At 40.4% G+C, this 25,397-nt stretch overlaps 1 protein-coding gene and 1 non-coding gene across 2 annotated transcripts; both read left to right on the top strand.

Moving 5' to 3' along the window:
- The first annotated feature begins 10,744 nt into the window (after positions 1 to 10,744).
- si:ch211-284e20.8 (uncharacterized protein LOC563738 homolog) lies at positions 10,745 to 15,654 on the top strand. The gene is made up of 7 exons (XM_049587434.1): positions 10,745 to 11,157; positions 11,381 to 11,494; positions 11,672 to 11,750; positions 13,813 to 13,979; positions 14,259 to 14,372; positions 14,574 to 14,708; positions 14,888 to 15,654. The coding sequence occupies exons 1-7, from the start codon at positions 10,960 to 10,962 to the stop codon at positions 15,143 to 15,145; spliced, it is 1,065 nt and encodes a 354-aa protein (XP_049443391.1). The 5' UTR covers positions 10,745 to 10,959; the 3' UTR covers positions 15,146 to 15,654.
- A 3,746-nt stretch (positions 15,655 to 19,400) lies between these two features.
- On the top strand, positions 19,401 to 19,472 carry trnah-gug (transfer RNA histidin (anticodon GUG)). The gene has a single exon. It is a non-coding gene; the product is annotated as a tRNA-His (tRNA).
- Positions 19,473 to 25,397: the final 5,925 nt, after the last annotated feature.

Genomic DNA, 25,397 nt, shown 5'->3' with positions numbered 1-25,397 from the left:
AATACCTACACTCTTCCATAAGTGGGGTCAAAAATGACCCCAATTAGAATCAATGCGATAAACAATACTGATAAACTTAAGCAATTTCTTTCATTTGGGTTAAAGATGATGATTTGTATTATATTTTGGTCGACAAAAGAATGACTTCATGTTTGACATGTTCATTTATCACTTTTTATTAACATTTTGACAACTAATGACATCATTGAATAATCAGTAATAGTATAGGCTACCTAACGGGTTAGATTTTACAGTTTTTCTCAATTGCTAAAACACAATTTCTGAAACCTTGCTCCATTTTCTGAAAACATTAAACACAAAACCTCAGCTTCAAGCACTATTTACAAAACCTCTGACTCCTCGTGCAAAATGAAACTTTTGCCTCAAAACAGATTTACCTGTGCTCAGAACCAAACACTGCTCTCAAATCATAAACAAAGCGATCAAAATGATATACACTATCAAGCAGTCAGTAAACAATACACCAAAAAATAGAAAACACGTTGTTCAAAACATATAGTTCTCAGGGAGAAGTACATACATTACATTACATACATTTAATCTCAAAACAAATTTCATATTTTTCTGTCATTGTCTTTTGATGAATGAAAACATGTTCTATCATAGTAGCTCAAAATTGATCAGAAATTATACTCAGCTTTGCTCTTGCTCCCGAGTGAATAAAGCTGTCCTTCCACCTGCATGTGGCAGCCTTGCAATTCTACAAAAAGTAGATGTGCAGTTACAAAAAATATTCATGCAGTACAATACATACAGTGATGAACTTTACAAATGTCTATTGAAACAGCTGCATATAGTGTAGTACAGTAAATTTGCAATTACAAAAATACAGTAGTATACTGTACCTGTTCTCTTCTCTGAATGTCCTTACTATGGTGGACACAGAAAATCGGCTCAAATTGGGTTGCACTCTAAGTCCTGCTTCCCTCATTGTCAGTCCATGGACAAGAACATGGTCAATGACTGTTGCTCGAATTTCATCAGATATTTCCACTCTTTGTCTTCCTCTACCTCTTCCTCTTTGTCCTCCTCTTTGTCTTTCTTGCCCTCCTCCTCCTCTTACTCCTCGTCACCCACCTCGCATACGCACTCGTCCTCGTCCTCTCACATTGTTTCTTCCATCCATTCTTAGACTTTCTCCGTCCCACCTTCAACAACCTGTTTGCTCTCTGAACTGGCTTATATTGGTTGTGTCACATGATTTGAAACAAGTGAAATCAATCTGTTGTGTTTATAGTTTTTCTCAATTGTTTACACGCAATTTTGAAAACAGGGCTCCTTTTTTCAAAATATTCACACAATTATCCAAACACCACACTCAATTTGCATAACTCCTAGATTGTTTGCAAAATGACACACTTCAGTCAAAACATATACACTTCAGTCAAAACATATACACATATTTATAAAAATGCTGTTTTGTTTTCATCTCACTAACACACTCTTCAAATGATCAGACACTATTGCAGTCAGTTACACACTACAGTGATCAATACAAAATACATTTGTAAAAACCCCTATTTTAGGAAACAGCTGGTCTAGTGCTAGACTTTTTTGCCAGACATTTTTATGTAAGGGATAATTTAGATGACAAAAAGATATTGTCAAACCCACAACATTCTTCATGATTACTTTGAGGTATACAGAGAAAGTACACAATTACAACAAACAAACACTGACTGCAGACTGCTGCAGACTGAAAATATTTATTTCTTACCACACTCAGTTACAGTAACAGATCAACAATGAAAATCAGAACAAAATAGTAGTTTTTCTTACTACTGTAAAGTGCAGACAAATAAAAATTCCTCTATTGGGTTTAGGAATGGGGAGTATGGTGGAAGGTATAACTGTGCGTTCACACCAAACGCGATGGACGTGATGAACGGCACAAGTTTCCATTCAAAATCAATGTAAATGACGCGATGACACGCGATGTCGCTTCGGGCGATGCGTTTCAGGCGATAATAGCGATGCGATGAAGCGATGACGCGTCCATCGCGTTGATTGCCTCATCGCGTGTATCGCTTGAAGTTGAAAAATTTGAACTTTTCAAGCGACATCGCATGACGCTGTGCTGCGACATCCAACCATTCATAAAGAAATTATAAGCTACTAACCGGAGACAGATGGACAGGCGCTCCACAGCTGGGATGGAGCGCCTGTAGTTGGTGTCCAGGCGGGAGATCCTCGCACCGATACGGGCCAACAGGTCCTCAAACTGGGCCAGCGTCAGCCTGAAGTACCGCTGGAAACGACCGTCATCCAGACGCAGCTCTTGCAGGAGGTGATGATATTCACCCAGCTGTGTGCGTTTCTGGAGGATATTGTGAACCCAGACACGGCGGCGTTTGGGTCTCCGATCCAAATCAGATGTCCACAACAGATAAAGAGTAGCTACAGTAGTTAACTCAGCCATGACTGACGAGAAAATAGCGGGAGGTGAAGAAAATTGCGGGAGGAGGGTTGCGTCATCGCGCTTGAAGCGACGAAGCGATGATCATAAAGGTGACATTTGTGATCAAGCGACGCGATACTCGCGTTAGGGGCGATGACATCGCGTCCATCGCGTTTGGTGTGAACGCACGGTTAGACTGCAAATTCAGGGTGCTCATGGAACCAGGTGTGGACCAGAGCAGATCGATGGAAAGATACATTGTCCCAAACGACAATGTACTACATGTGGTCCACTTGGTTTACAGTAAGCACCTGTGTGCTTCCACACCAGGTGGATGTGATTATCCAATTCGTTCATTAGTGTGGTCGTTGGCAAGCGGGGGCTTTGTAATGAGAAGGAAGTAACCTCACAATCCTTATCTGTGTCTAAGGTGTGATAATGCGTGTAGAGTTTTGCAAATCACTGTGTGTAATGTTTTGCAAAAAGTGTGAAGCTGAGTCTGTGCTTATTGTTGTGCAACTATGGACAGGTGTTTTGCTTCTTGAGTGTAAAGAGCTGTTAATTGTGTGAAAATTTTCATTTTAGTGCGTAAACAACTGTAAAAAATTGTAATCAATGGCATGTGTTCTCTATTTGTATTTGATTGTTGCCACTTGTGTTTACCAGTATGGATGACGTTCATTACAGTGCAGAATGTGTTTTGAGAATGAGAATGTGTTTAGAGTTCTGCTGAAAAGTCTAAGTGTAAAGTCTAAGAGTTTGAATGAGTGTGGCCGACCCAGGGAGACCATTTTTCCGCCGCATGCATTTTGTGTCCGGCGAAAATCTCCGTACAATATGAAGGGGAAAACGCATTGGAAATCCACACAAAAACAAAAAAGCATCAAGTTGTGGTATCAAACAAACAAAAACAGGCAGCCATTGCAACTTTTATGACCAAAAAAGGTTCACCAGAAGAAGACAAGATTGCAGCGGCAGAGCTTACCAGTAGGCTTGTTCAAGATGAACTGCGCCTCGCCTGAAAAGTAGACGAGAGCAGGCGGCCGCAGCGGGGGGTGGTGACAAAAAGCTGCTGTGAAGTTGAACAGTTTCCCGACAGTTTCCAGCAGCCTTCAGTCCGTACAGGAGGTCACAGACACACTAACATCCTGTCTGGAATGATGTCAGTTCATTAAAAAAGTGGTCAGACCCATATATCAGTTTGTTTTCACCATCAGTCACACAACATGTTTTCTGTTCACAGAATAAACCTTCAGGTCAGACAAATACAATCTTAATCTCTAGAATTCAACACAAATGAGTACTTTATCTAAAACGTCATCTTGTTGAGTCAACATCTGAACCAATCAGCTGTTAGATCAGGTGAGAGCCAGGCGGTGCAGTCGGTGGAGAGCAACTGCAGCGCCTGGCTCTAAAAACTGCGGCTGCCTTGCTCTCGCGGTTTTATCGCCGTCCACTTTTGTAATACGTCAGAGCAAGTCAGGATGAAGTCGGACACAAAACTAACCGGCATGCATTGTGCGCCGATAGCCGGTGATCGAATCTGCGCAGGACTGGCTCATCTCGAACGAACCTAGTGTGTACCATGGAGTGAAACACGGCCACAGCTACTTATCAACGGATTGCGGCAATAAAGTAAGTGCAATGATCTTTAATGATTCTACTCTTGCCACAAAAATGTCGTGTGGAAGAACAAAAAGTGAGGCTTTAGTTCAAAATGTCCTAGCTCCTTACAGCCAGGAGCATTTAGCCACAGAACTGCAAGACGCACCATATTTTTCTTTCTGTTCTGACGCATCAAACTCGGGCAACGCAAAACTGTATCCATATACAGTTCAGTATTTCCACGCAGAGGAGAGCGTTAAATATGGGCTGTTGGAATTTTACGAGGACCCCCATGAAACGAGCAGTGCTATCTATGAGCAAATTGTGGATATCACAGAAAAAAATGGCCTGCATGTAAGTCAGATTAGTGCATATGGAGCTGTCAATGCATCTGTGAATTTTGGCAAGCATAACTCAGTTTTCCAAAAACTGAAAGAAGTCAATCCACACATCATGAAGGGAAACTGCAAATGTCACTTGATCCACAACACCCTGAAAAACGCAAACAGAATTCTCTCTGCTGCAGGTTATGATGCTGAAGCTATTGTCTACACTGTACTGAACAGTGTCTTTGAATGCATCCCAAAAGACCTGGCACCAGCCAAGAAATGGGTGTTTTTTTTTTAAGAAGGCGAAAGCTGCAACCGAACTGCTCAAAGTGGTGTCTTTCGTTTTCTCTGTACCTGTCAGTAACGCCTATGCTGAGCGTGTGTTCAGCCACATGGAGGATGCCTGGTCAGACAAAAGAAACAGGATGTCAGTGGGGCTGGTCAAAGCAGAACTTCAAGTCAGACTAAACTTTAAAGTATCATGCTTGGAGTTTAAAGCGTTCATTGAGGGACAGCATGGACTACTGAAGGCAGCAAAAGGGGATGCCAAATACACATGCAAAAAAAGGTGAGTGGTTGCCCAAATTCATTAAGTTAAAATGTTTGTAATGTATTATAATACAATTACATTCAATCATGTTTTCATCTGTATTTTTTAAATCTGTATTCATTGTAGAAAGGGACAGCAGCAGACAAATGAGTCCAGAGTGAGTGAAGGGTCAAGTGCATCTTTGTCAGGGTCAAGTGCATCTTTGTCAGGGAGAGAATCAGTGTCAGGACAACAAATGGGTAAGCAAGGAAATAGGGAGTCTTACAACTGTCAACCTAGTATATTTGCACGCCCAATCATGTTTTAATCTGTATTTCAAATCTATATTTAATGTAAAAGATGGCAGCAGCAGACCAAGGGAACCAGCCAGAATCAGTGCAACAGAGTCAACAGCATCAGTGTCAGAGAGACAACCTGTGTCAAGAAGAAAACAAAGGTACAATATGAGAGGCAAAGGGGAGTCCTACAACTTAGTATAGCCTAGATAACTTAGTAGTCAACGTAGTATAGCTAACCTAGTATTTGCAAATATGCTCCTGTCACATCCTCCACCTCCACTGCATAACTCTCCTGTGATGTCTCCCTCTGTGTTCTAGTGTGTTGGCATGGCTGCTGGACTCAGATGTTTCAAGGCTGGGGTGACTCATCAAAATTATCAACTGGTGTACATCCACCCTGGTTTGCTTAGCAGTCAGCATTGTGTGTGTGAGATTTTGACCCCGGAACTAATAAATGTATTATCATGACTTTGTTTCTGTCTCCTGTGTCCAAATTTCATGTTCATTGGTCAGTCTGAACTGGTAATAATGGCCGAGCCCTCCGCCCCAAACATTTGGTCGAGTGTCCCTTTTTTTCACAAATCCAAGGTGGCAACCCTAGACGTCATATGTATTCCAAGATATAAAACGAATATAATACTAACATGTAGTATGTTGCTGTATAAAAATCCTCCTGGGTGGTGAGACTGCTGGCATTAGATGTGCAAGTGTGACGGTAAATGTATACCTGACAGTCACAGTTTATAAGAATCAAAGATTCCTTGGTCTAACCCTTGATATTCCATAGGAAATGCTTGGGGCCATTTTTGACCCCACTTGGGTAGTGATACAAAAACAACAATTTCTTAAAATGTATACTTTTTTTTTTTGAATGCAAATGGCCTCATGTCAAAAGCATGTTTTATGATTAATACCTGGAATATGAAATTATAAAAACTTTTAATTCCATAGATACTGAAGAAAAACAACCCCTGGGGTCATTTTAGACCCCACTTATGCATCTAAGGGTTAAGGTGCATAAGTTAAACACATACCTCACCCTCACCATCCATACAACATACACCCTCCTCAAGCACCACCCCCATCTCTCACTCACACATTCCATTCATCATCCATAGCAAACATACTCTACCATCCTACTCTCAGAACATACATACATACCATTTAAAACACAGCTCCCAGTCTGACACTTGTTAAATAATCAATAATAATAAATATAAAGTGCTGAGTGTCAGAGCAAAAAGTTCAGCTTCATTTAGGGAAGAAGCTATTCCTAAATCTACTAGTCCTTGCATTAAAACATCTGTAGCATCTTCCTGAGGGGAGAAGTCCAAACAATGAGTGACCAGGGTGTGAACAGTCTTGTGTGATTTTTTTGGCTTCGGTGAGCAGTCTTGAGTTGGCAATCTTTGTAGTGATTTTTTAGAACCCCCCCTCAGCCAAAATATTAGCTCGACTCATGCAGACTTGTTTCAATGCTACATACTTCTGCATACATGTAGATCACCCTACACCTGTAATTGCTGGTCTAACAAAATTGTATATTTGACATCCAAAGCCTGACACCTGGAGGCCTGGTTTAGCAGCTGTCTCACAGTCAGACACTTAAATGCAAATAAAATCAAAAAGACACACAGGGCTGCTCTCGGTAAACTGTTACACATTGTAAACAGACAATAATGTGTTTTTTTCCCACATACAGAACAGTATGGGAGAGCAATGCCAGGGAGGTTATGTTTTATTGGTTGTTTGGATGCTGTTTACCCGGATCTCGCAAAAATTACAACAAAAACTCACTGACATTTGATAAAAAGTTAGGCCACAGACCTGGGAATAATAAAAACATTTTGATCTGCATCAGAATTCACATGGTAAATGACAATCATGCAGGTTTTTCTGTGCATACCTGAATCCTGGAAAATATTAGGGCTATAGAAGAAGACAAAGAAGATACCTTATTAATCCTCTAGGGGAAATGTAATTTTTTCACACTGTTGTGAGATATTCACAGGCCCGACCAAATGTCCTCTTTTTCGCGGACATGTCCACTTTTCACGTCCCGTCCGGGGCGTCCGGGGAGTTTTTATAAATTGATGATAATGTCCGGTTTTCCGTGTGTGTGTGTGTGTGTGTTAGAGTGCAGCACGGGCCACATATTTCTGTCAAAACCCAACCCAAGCCCGACATTATTTAATGACCAAAGCAAACACAGCAGTTTGTGTCACACAGTTTTTATGGTTACAGGCTATTTAACAGGCTGGGCATGCGCCATGGGTGATCAGCGGAGAGGGAGACCTCCGTGTTTGAGACGGGAGCGGGAGGCGGGAGGTCCAACGCTTCCAGCAAGGGGAGAGGGAGAAATAAATCAAAATAAGTTAAAATAGGAAAAACCTGTCTCCCTCTTTTATTTTATTTTCAGCGTTTAATCAAGGTGGAGGCGGGCGGCTGGAGGTCCGAGACTTCCAGAGAGGGGAGAGGTAGAAACAAACAGCCAATGTGTGTCTGTGTGTGTTATGTTCAGGTGTTGTCACGTAAATAACAGTGCCCAAGCAATAAACAGAACAGACAATAGGATTTTATTTATTTTTACACTACATTTTCACTGAAAGCTGACCGAATCCGACCCGAACCCGAATACAATTTATAGCTACATTTCTGACCAAACCCGGCCGACCTGTCGGGTACCGTCGGGCTCAGATCGCCACACTCTAGTGTGTGTATGTGTCCCCTATTGGGGCCTATCTGAATTTCTGAATAAATAAGTAAGTGAGTGAGTTACCAAAAGCCCTATTTATGGCAAAAATGTTGTGGAAGATAATTAAAACTGTACATCTCCACCAAAGCCATCACCAACACCACACACTCCACACTCACCAACTGTCTCACTGAAATAAAATCATGGATGCAAACAAACTATCTCCAACTGAACAGTGACAAATCGGACATAATCATCATTGACCCCATATCCCGGACCAAAGCCACCCACAACCTCTGCTTCACCTTCGATAAGTGCTCTCCGTCTCCCTCACCACACACCCACAACCCAGGAATCATCTTCGACAGCCAGCTAAGGTTTGACCACCACATCAGTCACATCACCAGACTGCCTTCTTCCACCTCAAAACAATGCCCGTCTCTGCCCCTCACTCACCTTCTCTGCTGCAGAAACCCTGATCCACATCACATCCAGACTGGACTCTTGCAATAGCATCCTCTATGGCTCATCATTCAAACTCCTCAATAAACTTCAATACATCCAGAACTCCACTGCCCGCCTGCTCACCCACACCCGCTCCCGAGACCACATCACCCCCATCCTCCAAATCCTACACTGGCTCCCCATCACATATTGCATACAGTTCAAAATCCTCCTCCTCACACACAAAGCACTCAACAAACAGGCCCCCTCCTACCTCATACACCCACTCCACCACCACACCTCCTCCGGCGACCTCCGCTCATCTGAAGGAAATCTCCTCTCACTACTTGCACGGACCAAGCACCGAACCTGGGGGGACAGGGCCTTCTCCATCGCTGCCCCCCGCCCCTGGAACTCACTCCCCAAACCCATCCGTATCTGCACACACCTCCCAACATTCAAGACCATCCTCAAAACACACCTATTTAAATTAGCTTTTAATGTACAAGTTTGTGTGTTTTATACTGTTTTATTGCTGTTTGCGAGTTTTATTCTGACTTGGCTCTATTTTATGATTTTTAAAAAACTGTAAAGTGTCTTTGAGCATTTGTTAAAAGCGCTTACACATAAAAATTATTATTATTATTAAAATACAAATGGAAGGAGGTGAAGTGTTTTATGCAGCAATAGCCATTTAAGTTTCTACATTTTGATACTTGTTTTTTCCCATGACTTGTAGGTTATTGTAACTGTTTTGAGTCCAAGCTGACAACAGCTCCCATGCTCTGCTAAAGAGAAAGCTACTGATTTTCACTGTGTACTTGAAGACAAGCAGGCCAAACATCAAGCGTTTTGTCCTCTCCCAAAATGTTTAAAGCGATGTCCTGAAAATGCTGCATTTTTCCACTCCGATCCTATTTGGCCTGTGTGGACTAACGTTAACTGATTTTGATGCTCCTTAGTCTAAGGCCGTTGCTATGGCGTCCCTAGCAACGGAGCAGCAGAGCAGCGGTGATACCTCAAGAAATAAACACCGCAGAATTTTGTTGACTGACCAATCAGAATCAAGTATTTAAGAGTGCCATGTTCTAATTTTTTTATATATCCCTTATCTATTCAGCTTCTCTTTCAAAATCAATGCACACTAATGTGTAACAATGTCTGTGTGCTGCTTGGGTGGAAAAGTACAGTATTTTTTTGGTGGCAGGTCATTACATCTCACCAGTTAAGGGGCTAAACTTAGCGCGTTCCCCCAGTTGTTGTGTTTACATCTATGCCGAATGGAGCCAAAGTCGCTAAACACCAGTGACTCCTGCAGTCATTTGACCTGGGTGAGAAGGCAGATTGTAAACTTTCCCATTACATTAAAAAGGGAGATGTTAGTGGGTGTTTTGTGCTGTAGAAAAGAGGTTTTACTCTGCCTCTGGTTGGCTTAACCTGTTATTCTTACCCTTACCCAAATCAATCCAAATCCTCTTGCATAAACCTAACCAATCCAACCAATGAAGGCAATAAGTACCAGCCAACCAGAGAGAGAGAGTAGGGCGGGTCATGCCTTCGCTCTCCTAGGAAATGCTAATTTGTGTCCAGGGGCATGCTCCCCTGAGGAGATTTTTAAGTAGCTTTATGTACTAGCACCCTTGGCATTGGGCTGGGGTCATCTGTACCATTTGACCCCTCAAGACAGTGGGCCTGTATAGAGCCTACATCCTATTTTGTATCTAATTGTTCTCTTGCTGTCTTTGTCCTTCTGAAAACATAACAACTAAAGTTGAGCATGACTATTTTTCACTCCTGCAACCTAAAAAGAGGAAAAAAACTGCCTGATGGTACTATTTTCAAGTTATATAACATTAGCAGGGTAGGAATTGGGCGTCAAGGACATTACTTATTCTGACACCTGTTTTTATTATACTCTGCTGGAGTAGAGTTCACAAAATGAATGTTCAGCTGACAAATCTGCTACATTTGAATCTATGCCATAATAATCTGGGCTGCTATAACTTCAAAATCAGGGACCCCAGCAATGCCAAGTAAATATGGTCTTCAATACTCTGAGTCGAAAATTAAGCCACAGGAGAGCATTCACTCAACTATATTAGATTTCCTGAAGGAATAGCTTAGATTTCAGGCTATTGTAAAAATCATTTATGGCTAGAGGTCCAGAGGCCACCCCCTGCTCTGCCGCTGATGACAAGGAACTTACAGGAGGTTTTCGATGAGGTGCTTCTTTAAACAAGGCTCTCTGAAATTTCTTGCATTATTTTCAGTGAGGATAGTATCACATTAAAGAAATTAAATTAGGTGTGTTGTACTTAAGGAGCTTTCCTTTGATTTAATTTGTTTCCCCTGTTCCCCAGTGCACTATGACCCTTCAGTCAGTGTGAGCCAGCCATTGGCCTGCAGAGCAGCAGATAGCAGCTGTTTGCTCATTCTTTGGGAAAGAGGGGAAAGTCCAGCATCAGCCTTACGTCTCTGTCCAAACTCTGTCTGGAAAAACTTGGATTACATGTATTGCAAAGGAAGATTTACAAACCAGGCCTGTGTTAAATGTTAATATCTTCCAGGATAGGCTTTAGTGGCTCCACTGGATAAAAACAGGGTTTTTTATTTGTCTTAATCTGTGTGTGTGTTTGAGGATGAGTGTGTACCTGCTGGTCCTCTGTCTGGCTTTGCTGCAGCAGGAGGGAAGAGCAAGGCCAGACCATCCAGGCTGCAATAGCCCTGAGGCAGTGAGGGTGGCAGAAGAGGCCCTGGAGCAGATCAACCAGGACCGGACAGACGGATACATCCTGAGTCTCAACAGACTGTACGACCTCTCTCACACTCCTGACATGGTGAGAGCGAACACACACAAACACAAACAGAAATATGAGTAGATCTTGCAACAGTGTGACAGTAGATGCAATAGTATTTGCAGAGAGGGAGTGGACCAGCCACCTTGCTTGCAGAGCCACAAAAAAAGAAAACTAACATAAGAATTGTTATTTAAATATGAAAAGAAACACTGAAGTTTGTGTGTGTGCGCTTGTGTGTGTATGTGTCTGTATGTGTGTCCAGGAGAAAGATGGGTCGCTCTACAAACTGACCATTGATGTCATGGAAACTAAATGCCATATCACCAGCAGGAAACCATGGAAACAATGTGAAGTCAGAGATATTAGTAGTGTTCCAGTAAGTACCACATAGTGGCATATCTTCACTCTTCAAGATATTTGGTTTTATACTGATACCGAAATGATGCTTAGTTTAACACTGGCGTACGATACCTATGTTGCCCTCTCTGTTTCATTATGTGTCCTTGTGTCTATACTTATATATACTGCATGTCTGTGTGTTTGTGTTTTTCAGGTGTATGGAGAGTGTGAGGTATCTGTCTTCGTTGACTCTCAAGTCAAACTTCAAAGCTACTCCTGTGCACTTCGTGAAGGTAGATCAGTTTAGTTATTTTGACTCATTTGGGATTCTTTCACTTGCTGGAATGTTATCACTGGATTAAATGGCTGTAATCAGTGGCTGTCAGCCTCATACATATATGGGAAGGGGCCTGCTACACCTACTAGTTGGTTCAGAAAGCCGTTATCAACTCATTAAATGGTCATCAGGGGCATATGTACAAACATGTTAACTGTAAGACAGCAGCCTTTAGCGAACATAGCAATTATGACAGGAGCAAAAGAAGGAAGTCATGTGACGGAGAAAGAGCGACAGGAGGCCGGGGTGGTAGTTGGGTCAAAGAAACATAGGACTTGTCCTGTGTGAAATCAAAAGTCAAAGCTGACATACATACTTAACTTTCGGCGACTCTCGCTTTTTTCATGTCAATTTGGGTGACTTGTGGGAATCGTGTAGATCCGAGGAGTTTGCATGGCCGTGCAAGAGTCTGGTTAATAATTCCACTAACACGAATGAAATGAGCAGATAACAATGCTGCGCGTAAAACAACTGTGTAGTGTGTGAACCACCTGTTTTCATTTAGATGATGCTGCTGGATCAAAGATCATAGAGCACTACACATAGGGCAGGGTTGTCAGGTCCGCTTATGAGCCACGACTTTGGGCTTGTTTTTTTGTAAAGTTGCTTACAAATATTGGTAGTTGCGGGTTGTGTTTTTTTGGGCTTGTTTCTAAAGTGGAGTTGCTTATTTGGGCTTGTTCTGTAAACGGCACCTTTCTCTATATATATCCATCTAACAAGTTATTCAAACGCATGATAGTATGTCGGACTGCAGGATGTTTACACAGCTCTGTCCCTCCACCCCTCTCCTTCTCAGCAAACACACTGGTGACGGTCAGTCAATGAGACTTTTCACATTTAAATTGCGTGATTAATGGAGGTTTAACTATTTCGCTAACAAGGGGGCAAAATATGGAAAGAATACAATAAAGATTTGTAGAAAGAGAGATGATTAAAAGATTCGACTTCAAAAGGGGGACGATTCAATGGCAGTGTACAGATTCAGATTCTGTGTGAAATATCTACTCATCATTCAGATCTTGTTCAGCATACCAGCACTGTCAGTGAAAGTAAAATGGCTTCTTATATGCAACTTCTTTACTTTCATTTTCATTCATTCATTTATTCTTCCCACGTTTTGGTGGGCTAGTTGGTTTGGTAGAGTTCAAGATCAGTAAATACAATGTACTTGTAAAGTAATTTTGAAACGGTTGCTTATAAAATGCTGATAAGTCCATGCATAATATACAGATTAACTACAGTGGCCTCTGGCTATTTTTAAGGTTGTCATTTTCATGCCAAACAACGCAAACATTCCATAAACATTCCGCATTTTATATCAATTCTAGAGTGAGAAAGGACCTTGTAGCTGGTATAAAAAAGAAATTGTGGAAAGAGGTAGGTTGAACTGCACTCTGTTTGGTAGTTTTGCTGAAACATTCAAATTTGTTCGTTTGCAGAATGAGGAAAATTGAGTGTTCATGTATTTTAATATTCAGAATGTTGCTTCGACAAACTCTCTCTTTTTCGACCATACAACTGCAACTGTTTGCATCGCTGAACTTACATCATGTTATGTCATGAAACAAACATATTTATTTTAACGCAAATCACAATCTTTTTCTAAACCTAACCACCAGTTTTAACGCCTAAACCTAATGAAACTGAAACTGAAACTGAAAAGCCATTTAATGCACTGATAACGACAATTTAAACATACTGGCAGAAACACTTCCCACCCATAACTATGGGGCTAACCACTGATAACAGCCATTTAATGGTCTGATAACATTCAAAACTGGGAATTTTATTTAACACAAAAACACAAAAGGTCTGCACCTTGCTGCTTTGATTTTGTAAATGTGAGTGAAGTATAAAATAAAGATGCTGACATACACCGCATTCTTTCTCTGGAAATTTTCTTGCCCAAAATACCTCCCTGAGGCAAGTAAACACGACTGTTTTAAATCCTCAACAAACATTTTGGCTCCGCTACTTTCCACTGACCTTTGAGCCTGTTAATTCTTGTGTTTCAGTTCCTGCTACCGCAGTGGTGGATGTGTGTCCAGATTGTCCCACAGCTGACAACCTGAACGAGCCGGTCATCAAGGAGACAGCCAATCTCTCCCTGCAGAGGTTCAACGAAGAGAGCCGCCTGGCCAACTACTTTACTCTGGAGAACATTATGAAAGCTAGTTCACAGGTTAAGACAAAATAAAAAAAATAATCAAGTTATTTTGGAAAGCATCAAGGATGAGTTTTGATGTTGTACATGGTGCCCTTTTATCAGATTGATTATATTTAGTAATAACCCCCTGAATGAAAAAATATGTTCAGAAATCTTGACTGAACTACATCTAAAATTAGGCTTTCTTACCTTATTATTGAAGAATTCTTATCTCTGGTAAATAGTTCACAGTTTGTAGAAAACTTACACGTCTGTGTATGTGTGTATGCATTGTATCTTTATGTGTTTTGTCAGTGGGTTGTTGGTCCATCCTACTTTGTGGAATTCACCATTGTGGAGACGGTGTGTTCAAAGAAAACAGAGGAAAGTGAACTAAGCAACTGCCCACCTATGAAGTGTCAGTTTGCTGTAAGACACACACACACACACACACACACACACACACACACACACACACAAAATATTAGCAATGCTTTAATACATAATTTAGTGTTCTTACTCTTGGTTCCACCCAAAGGCCCCACCATTACTGAATCTTTTCAGGCTCCAAACATGATGTTGCCAAGTTGTAAATCGAGACTCAACTATTTTTGATTTTTTTTCTCTCAGCATAGAGGCTTCTGTTTGGGCACACACATGGCCCACGAGGAGCAGTTTGAAATCCGACTCCCTGTCGGAAAAAAGGACAGCTCATTTCACAACCGGAAACCTGTAGAGGTGAACTGTGAGATCTACGAACCTCAGGTGCTTCCTCAGATCTGATCTTTAACATTTAACATCAAACCAACTATTCTAATGTATTAGTTGTATCTCTGTTATCTCATTGCTCTCAATCTCACCACTTTCTTTAATGTGTTCCTTTGCAATTTCCTGACATCAGTAGAAACTGTTTGCCATACTGTCTCTTTTCTCATCCCCTGCAGGCTGCCGCTGTGGAGGAGCAGGCCCATGCAAAAGCAGACAGTGAACACACTGAGCATCAGCCCCACAACCACACACACCTGCACCCCCATGAGCACATGCACTCAGTCACATCCAGCTCAGACCTCACTGTTTCCAAGCCTCGGGGCACCCTCGGGACTGTGGTCAATCAGCCTGCCCCTGTCCGATCTGCCCCAGCAGCCAGCTCCTGCCCTGGCCCACACAGACACAATCTGGGTTTAGAGAGACTCAGGCTCTGACTGGCTAGACCAGGACAGTTAAACTTTGATCAGTTACTCAAGCTACATTTTTCCTGCATGTTGTAATTAATTAAGAAGGACAAGAAATTGTAACCTAGAAGTAAAATATGGAAGGACAGTAATTAATCCTTGTAAATAATCAGATTACATTAACTGATTAAAGCATTTACATAGAAGTAAATTGTATCATTTTCTCACATGGGTATTATTTACCTGCAGATGTCACAAGAGGAGATGATACTCTACTGTGAATAAACATCCATGAATCTGCTTAGAAGTAATAGAAAAAAAGACTCTCCTTATTACTCCATAACTTTCCTGAGAATAATTGTGTTTTTAAGTTTTATTTAGTATTGGTATACTGCAAACAGGAATTGCTCTTAGCTTATTCAACATATTTAATGGTGAGGAGGAATAATAGCAGGAACAAAATCCATTAGTAATAACTTTGCATGCTGCACTGTAAATTTATCACTGTAAAACAGTAAAATCAAGTTGGCAAGCACTTACTTTGCTGCATGGTGTTTTCCATATTTTTGTTATCTTCCAAAGACTGACAGATATATCAATGTATCATATTATATGGAAGGTAAAAATGTGTATAGTACGAATGTGTTACTTTAACTGACTTACCAACATATACCAGGCTTTAACTGTACAGTTGATTCATTTCAAGCCTTTTGAGAACAATATTTTCTCTGATTTTACATGTTTAATGTAATATAAAGGTTCAAGCTTTCTGACTAAATGAAGCTAAATTTAGTTGGTGGTGAGGCTCTGCACTTGCGTCCTCTATTGTTCAGCTGCCCCAGAGGCAGTTTTTGCAGTGGAGTCTGTCAAAGTGAGAAATCATTTTATTTTAATGTCATTGATTTGCACTTACAAACTAACCCTTAGCAATGCCAACGTTACAGTGGCCGCACATTTTCATACACGTTGTGATCAAACCCAGCAGCTATAAGAAAGAATAGTGCAAGACACACAAATCTCTCGATGCATACAGTTCTGTACTTTGCGGTCAAACAAAGCTATACAAGACATAAACAAGTTAAACAACTATATACTGATGGCAACTGCACTTCATGTCTTGACTAGTATTAACTTGTTTTCACTGTTTAATGGACTTTAGAACAAAGTAAATACTGCTGCCACTAGGTGTATCTGAATATGGGCCTAAATAGTATTTCATGCTGTAACTGTATGGCTCTATGAATGGCTTATGTGAATATCATGTAGATCATTAAAAACAAAAGCTAAAAGCAAGAAAAACAGTGCAGAAAATGCATTTAAAAAGCAAACATAAAGCAAAAGCAACAGCAACAGCAGACAAATATAAAAACAATAGCTACAGCAACAATAGCAACAATGAAGGTCTTCGTTTAGCTTCAAACAGTGTCCTTGGCTATGATTTTCTATAAAAATGAAGGTTATCTCTTTTTGTATTCCTGTTACGATGTCCAACAGCACAAGAAGACATTTTTATTCCCGATATCTCAGCCGTTTCTCATTGGTGTCTGCTGTTTATCTGCCACCAGCATGCACGCGCAACTGCTGTGACGTACCTGTGACATCCACTAAAAATTGGTCTATTGGTCAGCTGCCTTAGAGACAGGTTTTGCTGTAGTGGAGTCCTTCGGAGGATGACTGTCACAGTGAGGAATCATATTATTTTAATGTCATTAATTTGAAGTTAAGTTAGTGAAACATAAGGAGAATTATGGGTTGCCGTTTGTAAAGTGTCTCACGCTGAAAATAACATCAACATTTTGCCACATTTAGCTTCAAACAATGTTTAAAAAAGTATTGTGAATTTTTTAACGTCACCTTTTACCACATTTACAGCAATATTTGTTAACTTAGAAATATATTAAATAGTTAAATCTAAATATTAAATGTGGCACCTAAATGTTAAATGTTAAATCTAAATATTAAATCTAAATCTAAATCTAAATCTAAATGTTAAATCTAAATATTAAATCTAAATCTAAATATTAAATATAAATATAAATCTAAATGTTAAATCTAAATGCTAAATATAAATATAAATCTGAATGTTAAATCTAAATGCTAAATATAAAATATAAATATAAATGTTAAATCTAAATATTAAATCTAAATCTAAATCTAAATGTTAAATGTTAAATCTAAATGTTCTGGGTGAAACTAAATATTTAGCTAATATGCAAATTTACACTGCCGGTCACCAGAAGTACCAAAATAAAAGCTCGAGATGGTCAGACTATGTTTATAGAATCAAATAACGAATTAAAACCAACTTATCGGGGGAAATGGACACTTGAACATACATTAGCGTGATAATAACTACCTAAAATAACAAGAAACGTGTTTGGAGAAATTTTATGTGATGTTTACTTTGAGTTGTTAGTGTCCCTTCGGAGGGAATCACCTTGTTGTTTACAAATACTTCCGGGTAGAAAACCAGCGGAGTTTAGCTACACATATATATGCATATCTCACATTTTTCACATCACTGTATCACTGTTTAGACTAATCTGGTGTTTGTGAAGTCTATAAACACAATGATTGAACAAACATTACTATCACGTTCTGAAATTAATAACATGGTTATCGTAGATTAGCGGGGCTAACTGTTAGCTGTTAGCCCCGTTAGCGGTGTCTGTAATGACTCACTAACTCTAAACGGTCAGTGAAGAAAATATTTTTTCCAGCGGATGTCTTAGTTACAACATGATTGAGCTAACTGGAGTAGTTTCATGTCGTATCCGACAACGGGAGACATTTAACAGATGACGTCCTGTTAGCTTTGCTGCTGCTGCAGCCGCTGATGCTTTCTAGACATCGTGATTTCCCAAAACTGAATAAATACCACACATCGCAACACAAAACTGCTTTGCTAGCTCAATCATGTTGTAACTAAGACATCCGCTGGAAGAAAATATTTTTTTCACGGACCGTTTAAGAGTTAATGAGTCATTACAGACACTGCTAACGGGACTAAGAGCTAACGGTTGTTAGCTTAGCTTAGGTTGTTAATCCCTCCGAAGGGACACTAACAACTCAAAGTACACGTCAAATAAAATTTCTCCAAACACGTTTCTTGTTATTTTAGGTCATTATTATCACGCTAATGTATGTTCAAGTGTTCATTTCCCCCGATAAGTTGGTTTTAATTCGTTATTTGATTCTATAAACACAGTCTGACCATCTCGAGCTTTTATTTTGGTACTTCGGTGACCGGCAGTGTGAATTTGCATATTAGCTAAATATTTAGTTTCACCCAGAACATTTAGATTTAACATTTAACATTTAGATTTATATTTAGCATTTAGATTTAACATTTAGATTTAGATTTATATTTAATATTTAGATTTATATTTATATTTAGCATTTAGATTTAACATTTAGATTTATATTTAACATTTAGATTTAACATTTAGATTTAGATTTAGATTTAATATTTAGATTTAACATTTAGATTTAGATTTAATATTTAGATTTAACATTTATATTTATATTTAGCATTTAGATTTAGATTTAATATTTAGATTTAACATTTAACATTTAGGTGCCACATTTAATATTTAGATTTAACTATTTAATATATTTCTAAGTTAACAAATATTGCTGTAAATGTGGTAAAAGGTGACGTTAAAAAATTCACAATACTTTTTTAAACATTGTTTGAAGCTAAATGTGGCAAAATGCTGATGTTTTTTTTAACGTGAGACACTTTATAAACGGCACCCCATACCCTTTGATTGTTGTTTTACTCACCTGCTAATGAACAGACTGGTAGGCCTGTCTGTTCATTAGCAGGTGAACAGACTGGTAGGCCTGTTGAGTTGTGGGATTTGCAAAATCATATCCAACCAAGAGTAGTGAGATTAATGTAGGTAAGTGTAGCACACATTGTCAGTTACAATCACACACTAAAACTAAAAACACTAATTAGCCTAGTCTGTATAAGGCTACCACCCAGTGCAACTTGAATCAATACTGTCAATGAAATAATTCTTTTTTTTTCTTTAACAACAATAATATCTATTGAGTTATTTTTGTGATTCCATTATCTTTAAGTTTAATGTGTGTTACAGTTAAGACTCTTTCTTATCTTAGGCTGAATTAAGATCCTAACTCTGAGATGGAGATTATATCCTCTAAGAACATAACATTAAAACCCAGTAATAGCCTCCAGTAACAAAGGCCTTCTCTGACACGTCATGCTGCTCTGCAGCAGGTGTTTATTCAGTGCATACAGGCTTAGCAGCAGCTTGCCGTGATCGTATAGTGGTTAGTACTCTGTGTTGTGGCTGCAGCAACCCCGGTTCGAATCCGGGTCACGGCAGGATTTTGAGATACTCTGTTTCTGTAGCTATGTTCTTGGTATTACAGTTTGACTTTACAAAAACACTTTCAACCCAGGCTTAGAAGAAACTTGTTACAGTGTCCAAATAACCACAACAAAGCAACAGAATAAATTAGCTGCACCACATTATTTAAATTTAGCAGCACATGGACCAACTCCAAAATATATATATAATATGTTTTAGCTTGACCTGTACTGCACTGCTACATTAACAGCTGAGCAAAATTCACATGTAGCATTTCACTAGCTATGTTTCCAACCAAAAGTGATTCAAATCATTGGGAAATGCGCATTGAAAGGGCCAGTGTGTAATATTTGGCATGGTTTATTGTCAATCTGAATCTGAATATTCTACCCATTAATATGTTTATGTAAGTGTATAATCGCTATAAAATAAAATTCGTTTGGTTTTTGTAGCCTTATAATTATGCTTTTATATATATGTATACGTATATAGCACAATAGTATCTTGCGCCGCCATGTATGTACGGCAGACCGAGTGGACAATCCAGCCAGCCAGAGAACGCGTTTCGCGTGTATAAATGAACCAATGAAGACAGCGGAAGGAAGGAAGAAGGAGGAGGAAACAGTAGAGAGTGTTAGTAGTTCGTCGATAGAGTAGTGAAAAGTTTTTTTAGTTATAAAGTTTGTGAATGGACCACACTTACCACGCAACAGGAGAGAATGAACCCGAACCGTCATCTGTGAGGAAAAGAAGACGCAACTTCACTCCTTGTGATGCACTCTCTGCGGCGCTTTTCCTCCTGATGATATATCTCCCAACGATGGTAGCACCGAATCCCATTCTATGCACCCAAATGGGAACGGAGGATTCAGCCTCTCTTCTTGCCCACTCAGCATCCAAGTTCCTCATCTGTATGCTCTGGCTCAAACAGGTGTGGCTCTGGGTCTGTGTCCGCTACAAGAAACTCTTCAAAATTGCGTTCAAAGTCGTCCATTGCAGCTACTATAGTCCGGAGATATTGCTAGGCTAAATAAACAGCTGAGCTCTGTTTACAGGTTACGCTGTCAGTCAGTGTGCAGGCTGGAGATTGGTGGAGCAGAGAGGCCCGCTTGGTATTGTAAACGAGTATGTGTGTATGGAGTGTGTGTGTTATGCCAGAAGAGTCAGAGTTTGGGACGGAGTCTTTTACCCCCTGGAGTGTTACCGGAGTTTCTGGAGTGCTCGAATAAACGGGCCTTTTCCCGAATACTACTCTGGTCTCCTACTTGTGAGGGATTCATTACAATATCGTAAAATGGCTTAGATTTCTAAATAAACATTCACCTCGTCGCTAGATAGACCTACTCCTGAAAAACTTGTGTCTGCGCAAGGCTTTTTGTTCGTACGAGGCCACCGTCATTTACCCGACAGAAGGGGTGAGCGAGTGAGCCCTGCAATCTAGAATTTGACCACTGATGTCACTGTTTTCAACGGTTTTCAACCCATTTTACACACTGGCCCTTTAAAGAAATATAATATGTCCCCGTACTCCCTCCATCCGACAGATACCTGGATTACGTGAACCGAAAGGGGTGGCCCTCCATCATCCTACAGGCAGTCGTGGATGATCGGTACCAGATCAGGGACATCTGCATTGGAGCACATGGCAGTGCGCACGACGCAGCTGTGTTCACCACGTCCGACTTGTACAGGTAGGGCTATGATCCTAAAGAAAGTTACCTTTGTAGTAGCCTAATCAAAATATCAAATAAATTTAACTGTCTGTATTCGAATGCTTGGCTATTAATGTAGACTTTATATTAACAATATCTGTGAAGCAGACTTTTTTGTTTTTCCAGTTTACTACTCCTAATCCCATAAGAGCCAGCAGCCAGAATTTCAGAGTTCATTGTGCCTGTTACAATATGCATGTGACAAATACATCTGACTGTGACTATCTTTAACAGATTCCCTGAGAGACATCCCCAAGCCAGTGCTGAGGTAGAGGGGGTCCAGGTGCCTCTGCTTATAGCAGGAGACCCGGCCTATCCATTACTCTCTTGGCTGGTGAAAGGATTCTCTAGTCCCAACCTAACAGAGGAGCAAGAGGCCTTCAACGCTCAGCTTAGTGCTGTTTGTGTTAAGGTATGTGTGTTTACACCTAGGAACTGGAAATAACACACAGTTTTTCTCAGTTGCTTTGGTGCATTTCTCTGATCAGAATTAAAATTCTCGTAACTGTTAGTTCAACCTCCACAACATTTAGTCATTTGTGCACATCATAGTAGCAGTTTCTCATTCCTTCCAACAAATTGCCAATGCTTTTGGACATGCATCAATTGCTTTCATACAATTCTCTGCTGTTTTATAACATTATCATGTGCTTATGCCATGTCAGTCAAAATGAACAATACTTATGAATGCTGAATAGTCATTCCCTATAAAACTAATAGTCCTCATTTCATTGCTTGAGTCATTACATACAAAAATGTTGAACTAGTTGTCAAAATCTGTCAAGCAAATTTTATTTTATTTTTTCATTTTTTCCTGAAAATGTCTCCTAAATTGAACAATTTCTCTCAGGTGAACCTCAGCTTTCACTGATGAGGAAGGGTGTGTGAAGCATTAGTTGTAACCAGTGATAAACCACTTCTCCACAGTCACATCTGGATGTGCATGAATGATTTACAGTACTGTGTATGTTGTATGTTCAGTTCCAATATGTACTGCAATATTGTTTAAAGTTGTGCACAGCTCTACTAGTGATGGCCGAATGGAGCCTCGTGAAGCATTTTCTTTATTTACTGAGCCCACTAGATGGCGCTCTTGGTTTAAAGAGAGAGGCTCAAAGAATGGGAATTCAGGGTGTTTTACTGTAAACCTTTTGTTGAACAGAAAGCGCCATCTAGTGGGCTCAGAAAATAAAGAAAATGCTTCATGAGGCTTCATTCAGCCATCACTAAGCTCTAGCCAAAGGTTGTTTCTTATGTTTGTTGTAAATAAGTGTGTATTTTTCTTTTGCACAATGCTGTGAACAAATTAGAATTGCAAAGAGCATATGCAGTAAAAATGTGAACTATACATATTCAGTGTCTTGTACTCAGTTACCTCACTAAATACAGTAATGCGTAACCTTACTGTAGTTTTCAAATGGCTGTGCAAATAGTGTATAGTGCTGTCTTGAGCATTTTCAGGTAGTGTCACCAAGATCTGACTTTTTTGCATTGGAAAACACTTACAGAGTAAACTGCCATAATGAAAACATGATAAAGCCACCTTTTTCTTCGCCATGTACTTCTGCTTCATACTTTTCCATTTGTTCCTTAACGCGGTCCATGGTTTATCAAAGACCCTAACGTAGACTCAGAGTGTTCTGGACACTTGGCACAGTAAAAGTCCCATAAGATATCAATGCACAGATAGATACGCTTGATTGGTGTGTCTGTCTCTGGGGGCAGGTCTTACACGCATACCAAAGTTTGATTGACACATTTGGGCCAATCGTTTGGGAGAAATGTTGAAAAAACAGTCAGTAGTCACGGTGTCTGGAAGACGGTGAGTGCTCACAGTAATCCGGACAGCTGGAAATTCCCACTTACGGTATTCCGGACAGGTAAGAAGGAGTTGTTTCTAATATTATAAAACCATGCAGTTTAGATGAATAGCTAGAGGATATGTTATAACATATGTATTATTTCTATGTATTTCTACATTTTTTTAACCGATAAATGCTTATTTAAAGGCATGTGGTTAATGGCGGTGTGCGACTGAAATGTGAAACCACGAGGAGGATTAATGAACACAACTCCCGTAAATTTGAAAGATTATTAATATATTGTCAAACAATTAAACATAGAACTTGCAAGACGTGGGGGGGGGGGGGACCAACAGTCCACAAATTTAATTTAATTTTTTATGCAGGGACACTGCATGTGTGGCACAACCACTCCTCCTCGGGCACTTCTTCAAGGTCGTCCACACAGACTACGTGGAACCAGAGTTCACAAAGTTCGCATTGGACCCACTCAATGATATCATCATCTGCCCCTGGTGGTGTCATGCTGCGGCAGGTGGCACAGTGGCTGCCTCTGTCAATGGCAGCGTTGGCTTTTTGTGCCCTCTCCTGCCTTGCTTTCTTTTCTCCTTTCTTTTTTTCTTGCTCCGCCTTCCTCTTTTTCTTTTTCTTCAGCTTCCAGCCTGTCATGATGCGCCACATACTCGTCGCTCGTGATGACCCTGACCTGTAGTGGCACCTGACGCCGTACCCCTCCCACTTTGGTGGAAAATGTGGGTGTCATTAGGATGTCGGCAAGTGCAGGGGGAATCAGGCCAGCTTCCACAAGGTAGTTCTTTTTGCTTTTATTGCATGTTGGGCAACATTCTTGTGGGCTGGTTTCCTGTGGGCTGGATGTGTTTGAGGTGGGCACAGCGGAGGAGGTCGGAGGAGCACTGCAGGAGGAGGAGGTGGACGCAGCGGAGGAGGTCAGTGCAACACTGTAGGAGGAGGAGGTAGACACAGTGGAGGTCGGAGCAACACTGCAGGAGGAGGTCGGAGCAGCAGAGGAGGCGGGAGCAGCAGCTGCACTGGGAACAAGCCTTACAATCTAAATAGTTTGTTCAGGTTAGAAACTAAGTTAGTATTCTTCACACAAAGTTAGACTTAAGTTGCATAACACAATAAGAATAATATTTTTATTTTTATTTATCCCCATTACGCCGGCTGGCGCACAGGGCAGCAACAAATTTCTTTTGTTGCCGTTTCCGTAGCATATTCACCTTATTTTTCACGGAAACACGGACGCAAAACAGAACGCAGCCAGCTTCCGTTTTTTTGTGCAACACTTCCGGTCCAGCACTAGTTCGTTCGTTACCTTACAAATGTGTAAATGGGAATCGCCTTGTTGTTTACCTTGTTGATATCACATTTTTCACGTCACTATATCACCGTTTAGACTAATCTGATGTTTGTAAAGTCTATAAACACAATGATGAACAAACATTACTATTTCTGTGTGCACATTTTGTAATTAATAACATTGTTATCGTAGATTAGGTGGGCTAACCGTTAGCTGTTAGCCGTGTCGGTGTCTGTAATAACTCAATAACTCAATGGATGGTCCGTGAAAAAATATTTTCTCCAGCGGATGTCTTAGTGTCAACATGATTGAGCTAACTGGAGTAGTTTCATGTTGTATCCGACAACGGGAGGCTTTTAACAGATGACGATCCTGATGTTAGCTTTGCTGCTAGTGTTAATGTTAGCTGTCCCTGTCAGCTGCAGCCACTGATGCTTTCTAGACATCGTGATTTCCCAAAACTGAATAAATACCACACATAGCAACACAAAACTGCTTTGCTAGCTCAATCATGTTGTAATGGCTGGATGGTTGATGCGTACATGCTGTTTCGGGTGCTATTAGAGCCGATATGCGCATCACTGTGGCTTAATGATCAACTCAGTCAATTAAAACAACCCGCCCTGTGTTAGGAGTGTATGTCGCCGAAAGAAAGAAAGAAAGAAAGAAAAGAAAAAAAAGATAGAAAAGCAGCGTACACCTCACATAATTATTTCTCACAGTTGCGCACACGTTTGGCTGGCATGCAGAAGCACCGTCTGTGTGTCTGTGTGTCGAGGGTGCGAGCTGCAGCTTCAGCTGCTCAAGTAGAGAGGCTGTGTAGCCTGGTGTGTTTTTTCGCTGATTCGGTTCTGCAGGTTCTCTGCTGGTACACTGGAGACGGGGATCAAGCAGTTTGTCTCACTCAGGATAGATTGTGTTGTTTTGGTTCATAGTTTTTGATTGACGTGCGATTTATTCGCGTTTAGAGGGAATTATTTTTACCGGCAATTACTGGATAACGGAAACATGGGCACAGTTATCTATATAAAATACACAGACTAACTAACGAACTAACTGATTGACTAACATAAACAATTGAAAATTAAAAAATAATTGGCGTGC

The sequence above is a fragment of the Epinephelus fuscoguttatus genome, linkage group LG10 (assembly GCF_011397635.1).
Source record: "Epinephelus fuscoguttatus linkage group LG10, E.fuscoguttatus.final_Chr_v1".
Taxonomy (NCBI): Eukaryota; Metazoa; Chordata; class Actinopteri; order Perciformes; family Serranidae; genus Epinephelus; species Epinephelus fuscoguttatus.
The sequence above is the reverse complement of the archived record's forward strand: the minus strand, read 5'-3'. Positions and strand labels throughout refer to the sequence as shown.